Source organism: Phyllostomus hastatus, unplaced genomic scaffold (genome assembly GCF_019186645.2).
Source record: "Phyllostomus hastatus isolate PE091 unplaced genomic scaffold, TTU_PhHast_1.1 phas_scaffold_182, whole genome shotgun sequence".
Lineage (NCBI taxonomy): Eukaryota > Metazoa > Chordata > Mammalia > Chiroptera > Phyllostomidae > Phyllostomus > Phyllostomus hastatus.
Genome location: NW_025334013.1, coordinates 31,056,709 through 31,068,960, shown reverse-complemented (window position 1 = coordinate 31,068,960; position 12,252 = coordinate 31,056,709). Strand labels below are relative to the sequence as shown.

The 12,252-nt window shown below is 40.3% G+C and overlaps 1 protein-coding gene and 1 pseudogene across 3 annotated transcripts in view; both read left to right on the top strand.

Annotated features, from left to right (window-relative positions):
- Positions 1–5,681: 5,681 nt before the first annotated feature.
- Positions 5,682–12,252, top strand: part of LOC123832254 (intracisternal A particle-promoted polypeptide) — a 41,843-nt gene continuing 35,272 nt past the window's right edge. For 2 of the 3 annotated variants that reach the window (XM_045859889.1, XM_045859887.1), the window contains exons 1-2: positions 6,350–6,485; positions 8,579–8,920. In XM_045859889.1, coding sequence (XP_045715845.1) covers positions 8,626–8,920 — 295 coding nt within the window. In that variant the 5' untranslated portion in view covers positions 6,350–6,485; positions 8,579–8,625. Of the gene's footprint in view, positions 6,027–6,349; positions 6,486–8,578; positions 8,921–12,252 lie in introns of those variants that run through there. The other variant, XM_045859888.1, reaches the window with a different exon arrangement.
- Positions 9,608–10,715, top strand: LOC123831646 (annotated as a pseudogene).

Genomic DNA, 12,252 nt, shown 5'->3' with positions numbered 1-12,252 from the left:
CTAACATCTGAGGAAAAGGTGAGAGATCTGGACATGGGAAAAGAATGCTTAGGCTAGATAGAAGAACTGGCCCTAGAGAACCTCCACCATCTGACTGCTCAACAATCAGATCTGTAGAGAACATGTAATTATTATTTAAGGACTCAAAAGACTGTGATTTCAGACAACTTGACTGGGTTTTTATATGCAGAAATGTGTAACCACCATTTGTTGTTCAAAACACCAAAACAAATGAAAACAACAAAACACATACAAAAGAATAGCTATTTCACTCCAAAGAAAAGCCAAAGCCTCTCTTACGTATACAAGACACTACATGATACTGCTTCTAGCTACCTGTATGCCTTAATATCCTGACCTCCTTCCCCTTGCTATTGTCTCTTCAGTAATGATGTATTCCTTGCTGTTCCTTAAACATCCTAAGTATATGCTCAGGATAAGACCTTTGCATTTACTTTTCTATCTGTCTAGAATTCTCTACATGGCTGCCTCTCTCCATTCAGGCCTCTGGTCAAATGTTTTCTTAGGCTTTTGCTGACACTGTTGTCTCGAACAATACTCCTTTCCCCAGTACGTCACTCTCTAGTCCACAGGTGGCAAACACAAGGCTCATTGGCCAAATCTGGCCCTCCACCTTGTTTTATCCAGCCCAGCACCTTGTTACTAACCTGTGGCAGCACCGAGCTTCTTGCTCCTACTTAAGGAGTAGTTATATTTATACAGTCTTAAAATTATATTCGGCCCTTTGAAGGCAACCGCAAGGCTGATGTGGCCCCCTGGTGAAAATGAGTTCAATACCCCTGTTCTAGTCCCTTATCCTTCTTTATTATTCTTCATAACACTATCATCCTCTGACACAAATCTATTCATTTGTTCATTTTCTGCTTCCCCAACTAGAATGTAAACCTACAAGAGCAGGAATTTTGCTTTGTCCACTACCTAATCACCATGATCTAAAGTGCATGACCAATGTGGCACATTGTTAATACTCATTAAGTATTAGTTGAATAAATGAATAAAGTTCACCATCATGTCTCCTTTCTATTCCTTCCTCAGTTCATCTCAGTAAAAATAGAAAGAAAAGTTGGCAAAAGAAGAATCTTAGCAAAGAGTAGACCTCAGCCACAGACTTATCTGGGGCTTTGAGCAGGATGGCATGTTCCACTGAACAAGTTCTCTGGGACTTTTGAGAGTAACTCTTTTAGACGGTTCCACCACTATCTTACAAAACCCTCAAGGTCTTTGACCCTCTTTCTTTTTGTGGTACTCACATAGCCAAACCTTAATTCTGGAGCTCTGGGTCAATCCAAATGTTTATTTTTTCTGTATTCAGGCAGGTTGCAAAGTGTTGGGAACCTCCTTGCCTGGTATCAGAAGCTGTAACCCCCACTAAGGCTAAGGCTGACAGAATGACCTTGGACGGAATGACCTATCTCCCTGGCAGGAGCACCGCTTCTGCTCCTTTTACTTCACTCTGCCTGGTCCCCAATGCTTGGTCAGTTAGCCAATGATGGGTAAGATTCCCCACGGGGGGAATGACCTAAGACAGGCACAGTCATGTGGGAGGCCCCCAAGGAAGGACTTTGGGGGCTACAGCAAAAAGGGGTGAAGGACCCCTGCCCCTCAGCTTTGATAAAACCTGAGTCCTCATTGTCTGCAAGAAAATCTCCTAATCTCTTGGCTGCCTTATTTCACTTGCTCCACCTAAGCCTGAAACAATGACAGAGGGTGGTGCAGCCCTGTGCTGGAAAGGGCAGGTTCCCCAGGTGACCAGGCCTAAGAAAGAATATGTAAAATCCTGTGAAACCGGCTTTGTTTAAAATGCTCTCAATTAACTGATGAGAGTCCAAGGAAGAAGTAAGTTTGTTCCTCAAAGTTTTATAGCTCTTTAGCTATCTGACCCTGACTCAAAATAGGCCCTCAGAGTTCTTTGTTAATTATTGTTGATCCTTACTTCCTGGCAATGATTAATGAGCTTTACCTGAATTCCTGTGTAAAGGAACCCAATAAAAGCCTGCTCGGGTGGGAGAACGAGGCTCTCTCCCCTAGGGAGGGTGGCCCAGGCACTATCCACTAGAGAGAGTAGCCGTTCCATCCCTATTTCCCCACAGGATCTGGTTGTCTCTGTGTATGTTTTTCTCGTGTTTCAACAAGCCATCCGCAGCGTTCCATGGTCACTGCAGGCCAGTGGTTGTGTCAGCAAAGCACTGTTGAAGAAAAATCATTCAGTTGGGTAGATTAATGCCACTATAAATTTATGGTCATGTAATTTCAATCAATGAAGACAAAACAAATAAGAAAAAAATAGTTGATGTTTATCCCTGAAAATGGTATAGATACTTTATATGCATTAACTCATTCAATGCTTATAAACCACCAAAAAGCAGATATTTATTCCATTCCACCAATGAAGAAATTAAAGCACAGGTAACTAAACAAAAGACACACAGCTAGTAAGAAACAGTCTGAATGTTTAACTCAGGTATTCTGATTCCAAAGCTTGAGCTTTTAACCCCTACTGTCCAGGCAATTTAATTATTTTTTTCCAGTCAATTGTATCTCTACCGCCAACTATAACCTACAGGGCTATTTTGTTTGTCTAATTCCCAGGGGTACCATTCATGTTTACATTATAAGCAATACTTACAAGGTAAATTTATAGCCTTAAACCTATATTTTAAAAGAAGGAAGACTGAGAAGTCAGGAACTAAGCAACCAAAAACTTAAGAAACTGAAAAAAGAGAAACAAATTCAATAATAGCTAAAGTAAGGAAATAATATATATTATAGCAGAAAGTAATGAAGAAGGAAACAAAGATGTAATTGAAAAATCAACAAAGCTAAAGTCAGTTCTTTAAAATCAAAATGTAGATGGATATTTGATATTACTATTTTTGTTTTATTGATTTTAAAGTGCTAATAGTTACCAGGTACCTGCAGTGTTGTCCAACCTGCAGCCTAAGGGTTGCATGCAGCTCAGGATGACTATGAATGAGCCCAAACCAAAATCATAAATTTACTTAAAACATTATTGGAAGCTCCCTGCCTGGTTTCAGAAGTTGTAATCCCTCATGGCTAAGGCTGAATAAAAAGACCTTGAGACCATAAGCTATTAAGGAGACAAAGCTTATCTTCCTTGTAGAAGGAAGATAACCTCTGCCCCCTTTCACTTCACCCTGCTTGGCTCAGGGTGGATGACTGGTTAGCCAATGACGGGTAAGATTACTCAAAGGAGGTACGACCTAAGACAGGTATGGTCATGAAGGGGCCCTCAGGGAAGGACTTGGAGGGGCTATAGAAAAAGGGGGTGATGGACCCTCATCCTTCGGCTTTGACATAGCCTGAGTCCTCATTCTGTCTGCCAGAAGTCTCCTAATCTCTTGGCTGCCTTACTTCCTTTGATTGACTTAAGCCTAAAACAATGCCTTAAGCCTGAAACAATGCTGGAGGTAGGTGCGAAGGTAGGTGTTCTGGAAAGGGCAGGTTCCCTGGAGCAATCAGGCCTAAGAAAGAATGCATAAAATCCTATGAAACCTACTTTACTAATACCCTCAATTTAAATGATAAGGATCCAAGCATGAAGTGAGTTTGTTCCCCAAAGTTTTATGGCTCTTTAACTATCTGACCACAGTTAGCTATCTGACTCAGAATAAGCCCTCAGAGTTCTTTGGATGTTATCTATTATTTAATCATTTCTGCCTGACAATGATTGATGAGATTTATGTATATACCCTGTATTCCTATGCAAATTAAACTCAACAAAAGCTCATTGAGGAATAGGTTCCTGGTCCTTCTCCTTTGAGAGATTGGCCAACTTTCCCCCCCAAGCAGACTTATTCTCATGGTGGTGGTGGGGGGACACTGTGGGCCCCCCACATCTCATTATGAGATTTTTTTGTGTGTGATTACATGTCACAATATATTTAATGTGTGGTCCAAGACAACTCTTCTTCTAGACTGGCCCAGAGACACCAGAAGGTTGGACACTCCTAGAAGTGTTTTACATACATTAACAGATTTAATCCTACAGCAATTAAATAATGTGACATAATTAGACATAGCTTAGTTTAAAAAATATGAGTTATAAGAAAAGTTAAACAGCTTGCTCAAGATCTCAGAGTGGCAGAGCCAGGTTTTGGACTTAGGCATTTGGCTCAAAATTCAATGCATTAATTCCTACATTATACTGCTTCTGCAATCAGCCTTATACTGGAAATCTTAGCCAGCCAAGTAAAACAAAAGAAAATGAAATATAAGATATAAGTTTGGAAAGAAAAAGACAAAACTATCATATGTGTAGTTGATATATTCATTTACACAGAAAAATAAAAAAAAACCTACAACTTTTTTAAATTAGTAAGGGTGTTAAATTAAGCAAAGTTGTTGTCTATAAAATCAACATATAGAAGTTACCTTGGCTGGTGTAGCTCAGTGGACTGAGCATTGGCCTGAGAACCAAAAGGTCTCCAGTTTGATTCCCAGTCAGGGCACATGCCTGGGTTGCAGGCCAGGTCTCCAGTGGGGACCACATGAGAGACAATCACACATTCATATTTCTCTCTCTTGCTTTCTCCTTCCCTCCCCTCTCTCTAAAAGTAAATAAATTTAAAAAATTTAAATCTTTTAAATAAGTATATAAACACATGTCAAAAACATTTATCTTATTAACTAACTAATGAGGGAGCTGGAAAATGTTATAGGAATATTGTACAAATTTGCTAAAAATCAGACATGTTCAAATGAATTTGCTAAAAGAGGCAAAAATGATTTAATATACCATAGGCCAATAATGTAGTGTTTTGGGGGCATCTTTTCTACAGAGTGGACAACAATTATTTTAAATATCAATTTTCTTGTAAAATAACTTAGTCAACGAAAAGTCAGAGGTCCCTATGGATTCAAATCCTTCTAGCTTCTGCTAGACAATGCCCAGACTTACACTGAAGGGGCACCCAGCAATCTCTTTCACTCACTTCCAAGTCTTTGATAAATTTTCCTGATAATGGGTCCATTTTTAGCATTTTTAATAATGCAACCAAAAAGATGAAATAGAAACTTAATGTATTGCTGGTAGTAAGTATAAAATTTTGTTAATATTGTCAATAATGGTTTACAGCTATGTACGATGCCAGGTGGGTTACTGAATATCACCCAGGGGCCACTTTGTTAAAGTACATGATTGTCTAACCACTACACTATACACCTGAAATACAAAATAATATTGAATATAAGTAATTGAAAAATAAAATTTAAAAAAGTTTTGTGACGCTTTTTGTTTCAGGTATACTCATTTACATACACACATACGTGGTATTATTGGGTTTGATGTAGAATGTTTTTGTTCACTCTGGGCTGGGGTCAACAAGTCTGAAAGCCACTAATGTGACATATGAGGTTCTACAGTGAAAAGAACTGAACATTTCGAGCTTTCCCTTCCCTCAAGTAGACATACATTCACAGTGCCAGGATCTAGTAAAGAATGGAGAGAAACTATAAATATCATATCATTACATTGTACACCTGAAACTAATTGTGTTACACGTCCATTTTATTTCAATAAAAAAAATTAAGTTAAAAAATTAGCGCCTTGCCGGATGTTCTCCTCTGTCTTTCCTTGGCACTGAGGTTCGTAGGCTCCCTTGGATGCCACAAAAATGGAGAGAGCGTCCGTGGAATGGAAAGGACGAGCCCGGCAGACCCACAGGAAGGACGTCTTGCTTGCAGCTGAACGGTTCTCAGAGGGAATCAAGCACTAGCCTGGAGTGGCGGCCGCGCAAGCGGCGGGGACGTCGCTACCAGCGAGCGGAAGAGCACCGCGCCTGCGCAGACCCGTGCAGGGCGGGCGAAGCGCGACAGGCACCCTCCACCAGGCCTCGCCTCGCCTGGCCTCCACCCTTGGATCGACCGCGCACTGCCCGGTCACCCCCACCTCGTCGTCCAAGCCAGGTTTCCCCCGCCCCTTCTGTGCCGGTGCCGGTCGCGAGTGTGCACGCAGAGCCTGAGCGGGCGGGAAGGGGAAGCGGCGGGTAAGGAGGGCCTGAGTTCAGGGTGCGTTTTTGAAGGGGTTGGGAATTTCCTCTAGGGCTCTCTCCGGCTCTCGGAACCTCTGAGGAAGAGGAAAAGGAGCCTCTGGAACCGTTCCCTCCCGCCGCTCGGGCATACCTCTGCTAGTCGATGTGTTTTTGTCACGAAAACCGGAACTTCGTCCGGTTCGCTCCGCTCCCCGCCTCCACCGGGCAGTCCGAAGGCCCAGCCCCGGCCAGTCTGCTATCCCAGTCCCGTCTGAGAGGCCTTCCCAGCCCCAGACAGTGTCCGGACGTTTATCCGCCTGCAGTGTCTCCGCAGCTGAAGGGAACTCCCCAGGTCTAGCGCTCAAATCAAGCACAAAGAGCCTCGTGGCTTTCTTTGTTTTGACGCTTGCCGGTCTTGGGATTCTTTCTGACACTCCGCTGAAGGAACTTTCGTGGTCTACAAGGCCACCAAACGTAGGTCTTTTTTTTTTTACTTCTTCTGGGCTGCTCTAATCTGTCTTTCAAGTTTGAGTCTCTTGATGCTGGTCTCTTACATCCCTGTGCAATGTCTCGGAGTTCTGATCTTTCCTGTGGAAATCCAGTCACACCACTTGTGCCTTTTGGGGTGAAGTATGCTACTATGGCAGTGGAATAGTATCAGTAGTTTTTTTTTTTTTAAGATTTTATTTATTTATTTTTAGAGAAAGGGGAAGGGAAGGAGCAAGAGGAGAGAAACATCAGTGTGTGGTTGCCTGTTGCGCACCCCCAACCAGGGACCCAGACTGCAACCCAGGCATGTGCCCTGACTGGCAATCCAGTGGGTGACACTTTGGCTCCCAGGCCAGCAACTCAATCCACAGAGCCACACCAGCCAGGAGTATCGGTACTAAGAAGTGGTAATAAATTACAATTTCTGCCGTCGCTGCTACCCCAGTGAACAGATACTCAGTGAACTCTTTAGTAGAAGGAGGTAGCATTTTAGCCCAGTGACTGTGCCTGATGCCCTGAAGATAGCTTGTAATTAGACCACCGAAGTACAAAATCTGCTGACAGGAAGAAATCTGGAACAGAATAAAGGCTGATAGTCTGGTCATGTTTAATAATATCTGCAGGTCAAATTACTATATAGAGATTTAAGTGCCAGTTAAGTCTACTGTATTGACATTCTGTAGATACTGATGTGAACTTTTAGCAGCCACCTTGTAACTTCTCAAATTTCTCAAATTAATTCCTAGGTAGTCATGATAATCAGCTTAGTTATTTTTACTTTGGTAAGTGTGGATGCAATAAACTTACCCACATTTTTCTAACATCAGCCCACACGATTCCTGTCAGCCTTATTACCAATTCTCCTTGACGCTTACATTACAAAACCTTAGTCATCTTAAATTTCCCCTGTGCTTAATCTCCTCACCTCATATTCCTTGAATAAAGAATCACGTGGTTTCTTTATTCGAAAAGTAACTTGCATTATGTCTTTGATTCTCATTCCACTAACACTGTAACTTGCATTATGTCTTTGATTCTCATTCCACTAACACTGTCCTTGGGAAGCTGAGCTTATTTCCTTCTCTCTCATTTTGAATAACAATATCCTTTCTTCCAACCAATTAATTATTGTGAGAATTCCAACTGGCATAATGTGTGGAAAAGCTATCAGAGTTAAACAGAAACAACCCAAGCTATTATTTTTCATTGTACTCATTCATTTTACAAACATTTGAAAACCTAATATATGTTAGATTCTTGTGCTATATCTATGAAAGATAGTCCCTGCATTTAAGGGGCTGTCTTTCAAGGAACTATCAAAGAAAGAGTAAGGAGTAGAGTGATAGAGTGTCTGACAAGATAGAGTGTGGTATAGGCTGTAGAATGGGTAAGCTTAGAGTGGACACCTAACCCAGAGGAGAAAGGAACAGGGATGAGTTCTTGAAGGAAATTATGTTTGAACAGTCTTGAATTATAACAAAGATCCAGAAGGAAATAGTGAGGAAGGATGCCATGAAAGAATCACGTTAGAGAACTGCAAATTGTTAGGCGTTGGAGTATTAAGTTCAAAGAGGAGTATAGGAGATAGGACTGGATAGGTAGACAGAGGTGAGATTTGAAGGTGTTTGTGTACTAAGGGAAGTGTACAAATTGAAGGATGCTAAGCAGACAGTTGCCCTGATTATAGTTGCATTTTGAAAGTTCATTCTGGCTGCAATGTGTGCTTGCTTTCCTATTGCAGTGTACAAATACTTCTTTCTGTCTTTGTATCTTTCCGTATTTTCTTTACTGTACCCAGAAAGGCTAATGCCCTCCTTATAGTTTTTATCTTTCAGTATCCAGTTCAGGTCTTTTGTAAAGTATCCTCTAATTATTTTAGACTCCATTACTTATTCCATTCTCTGAAACCCTAGGAATGGTACCACACAGCTGAGTCGTTATTTGTTTCATGTGTGTTTTATGTCCCTAAGTAGATTTAGTAAGACCCTTGAGGATGGGGAGTGTTTTGTATGTATATGAGTAGAAGACATGTTAAACAAAAAAATATGTTGTTTGGTCTCTTTCTGTTTGTTTTTCAGGGCAGGACCAGATTATGGGCAGCAGTCCTTTAAATTAATTAATCATCATGATGGCTAATGAGGGCTGTCCCAAGGCTGGTGATAGTTCTTTTTCCTCAGATAAACATGCCCAACTCATCTTGGCCCAGATCAATAAAATGAGAAATGGACAGCATTTCTGTGATGTGCAGCTACAAGTTGGGAAGGAAACTTTCAAAGTTCATCGGCTGATTCTGGCTGCCAGTAGTCCTTACTTTGCAGCTTTGTTCACTGGAGGAATGAAAGAGTCTTCAAAAGATGTTGTACAGATTTTAGGAATTGAAGCTGGAATATTTCAAATACTTCTAGATTTCATTTACACAGGTATGTTACGTGAACCTTTAGCTTTAAGTGGAGAATGATGAAATCACTCATGTACTGCTATGGAAACATAAATTGATCTAATGTATATGGAACATAATTTGACAATATGTTATTATGAATCTTTGAAAGTTCATATCCTTTGACACTGTATTCCTTTTCTAGGAATCCTAAGGAGCTAATTAGTGATACAGGCAAGCATTTAAGTACCAGGATATTTATAGTAACATTATTTATAATAGTATGTAATTGAATACAAGCTAATTGTCCCTCAATAGATTATATAGTTAAAAAAATCATGATACATATATATATATAAAATGGAATATTTTTTAGATCTCACAAATGATTTAAATGTGTACTATCATGGAAGAATGTTTGCAATATATTAAATGAAGAAAATATGGATATAAATACCACCTCAGTTTTGTCTTAAAAAAAGCATTTGTGTGTGGGCATGACTGGTATGGCTTAGTTGGTTGGGCGTTGTCCCACAAACGGAAAGATTGATGGTTTGATTCCCCATCAAAGCACATGCCTAGGTTGTGGGCCAGGCCCCCAATTAGGGGTATGGGAGGCAACTGATGATGTTTCTTTCTCCCTTCCTTCCCCTCTCTCTAAAAATAAATGATTTTGATGTTTTTCTCCTTTTCTTTCACATCAGTTGGTTGCCTTCTGCATGCTTCCAACATGGGGCCTGGCCTGCAACCCAAGTATGTGCCCTCATGGGGAATTGAACTGGCAACCCCTCAGTTTGCAGGATGACACCCAACCTACTAAGCCATACCAGTCAGGGTCATTTGTGTGTGTTTGTGCACAGGAAAAAAGACCAGGGTTGATATTTACCTCCTAGGTGATGGAATATGAAAGATTCTTATTTCTCCTTTTTTTGTTTTTTTCTCTCAAAATGTTTATAATCAAGATGTATTATTTTAATCAAAACTTTTATCTTTAAAATATTTTTATATGTTTTTGTTAATGATATAGAAAATTCACACAAACTATGTATAAAATATGCCTCATATGATATGTAACATAGATAAATATACATGGAAAAAAGATTTGAAAGAAATAGAATAGGGAGAAAAGTTCTTTCTTTCCACCTGGCCGCAGCCATAAGGTAAGCCAGGGGTGTCAAACTCATTTTCACCGGGGGACACATCAGCCTCCCAATTGCCTTCAAAGGGTGGAATGTAATTTCAACTCCTTAACAGTTAAGGAACAGTTACATTTATACAGTCCTAAAATTATTTCGGCTTCCAGTGCTTCCTTCTCAGGGTGCACTGCTGACAGTACTGCCAGCTCTCTGAACTCCACAGGGCCCCCCACCCGACCAGGCCCAATAAAGCGTATAAGCTGGGATACAAGGCCAAACGAGGTTATGTCATATATCAGATTTGTGTGTGCCATGGTGGCCACAAATGCCCTATTCCTAAGGGTATGACCTATGGGAAGCCTGTCCATGATGGTGTTAACCAACTGAAGTTTGCCCAAAGTCTTTAATCTGTTGCTGAGGAGCGAGCTGGGTGCCACTGTGGGGCTCTGAGAGTCCTGAATTCTTACTGGGTTGGTGAAGATTCCATGTACAAATTCTTTGAGGTTATCCTCATTGATCCATTCCACAAGGCTATCAGAAGGAATTCTGACACCCAATGGATCACCAAACCAGCCCTCAAGCACAGGGAGATGCGAGGGCCATGGCCTTGGAAAAGGCCACAAGTTCCACCACACTATTGATGGTTCTTGCCCTGCGGCTTGGAGAAGGCACAATACTCTCCAGTTCCACTGTTCCTGCTAATATGTGTCATGTTTGTAAAATTCTTACCTAATAAACAATTTAGGACCATAAAAAAAAAAGAAATATAGTAAAGTGTTAATAGTATATGTTTATTATAAAATGTATGATTTTAATATTAATTTTTATTTTTTTTGCCTTGAAGTTTTTTCTGTAGTGAATATGTATTACAATCAGGAAAAAAAAGTTTGAAAACAAAGATGTTTGGTCTAGTTTTGAGAATATACTATGCTCTCCTTTAAGGAGATAATTATGTGGCCTGAAAAAGTGTTTCTTTTTTTTGTTTTTAAAGATTTTATTTATTTTTCGAAAGGAGGGAAGGGAGGGAAAAAGAGAGGAAGAGAAACATTGATGTTTATGAGAGATACTTCAGCCTGTTGCCCCTCGCCTGACCCCAGCTGGAGACCTGGCCCTCAACCCAGGCACGTTCCCTGACAAGGAATTAAGCTGGTGACCTTTGGGTTCACAGGCTGGCACTCAATCCACTGAGCCACACCAGTCAGGGCTCATGAGAGGTTCTTGATCTCACTTTTCTATATGACTTGTGTGAGCTGAAAACTGCTTCATAAATACCCCTGCTTCTCATATTTGCAAAGTAGAAATTAACACATTAATCCAAAGGAATTAGTGTTAAACTACGTAAAAACAGAATACCACAAGCTGTCATCTATCCTGCCTCTGTTGTCTGATAGTAACAAGAAGAGATATATAGTGAAAGAATATTCATGGCATCATTGTCATATTGCTAGTGATTAGCACTTGAACCAAAGAAGTAAAAAATGGTAAAACCCAGAGAAGTGAAAGCTACTGAGCATATGTACAGGGAAATAACATTGTACAATATTGACATTTAAGGCTAAAATTGGTATAACAGTTAAGAACAGTGTTTGTTAGTAAAAGATAAAAGTGACTTAATAAGATAGAAACTTACTTTTTCCACAAAAATTAATTCATAGTAATTCCAAGGCTGATATTGGAATTTGGTGGCTTCATGATGTCATTGGTGTCCCATTATTCTTCTGACATTTTACTCCACCACCTATAGCTTACAGCCTCTAATGTCATGCTCACTGAACTCCAGCCAATGGAAGGAGGGAAAAGCAAAAGAGTCTGCCAGCTGAATCTATCCTTTTTTAAAGTTTTTCTGGTAACCCTGCCCAGTAATTGCTACCTATATCTTGTTGGCCAAACTCATTCAAAAAATTAACTTCTGTCTGCAAGTGGAGGCTAAGAAATGTAATTTTCAGCTGTGCACAATTGCCACCCAAAATCTAGGTTCTGTTAGTAAATATGAAAAGAAAATGAATTTGGGGTATTTATTGGTCAGGAAACTTTGTAGTCTTTGATACAATTAGTTTTAAAAAAGAAACATGTTCTTTGATTTCACTGTAATAACGTTTCCTTTTGGGGAGATGTGGAGGCAGCAAAATCTGTTATTTTGTTGATTCTCCTTTGGACTTGTCTTTGCTTTTTTTTTTCTTTATTTGGAGCGGGAAGGGAGGGAGAAAGAGAGGAAGAGAAACATCATTGTGTGGTTGCC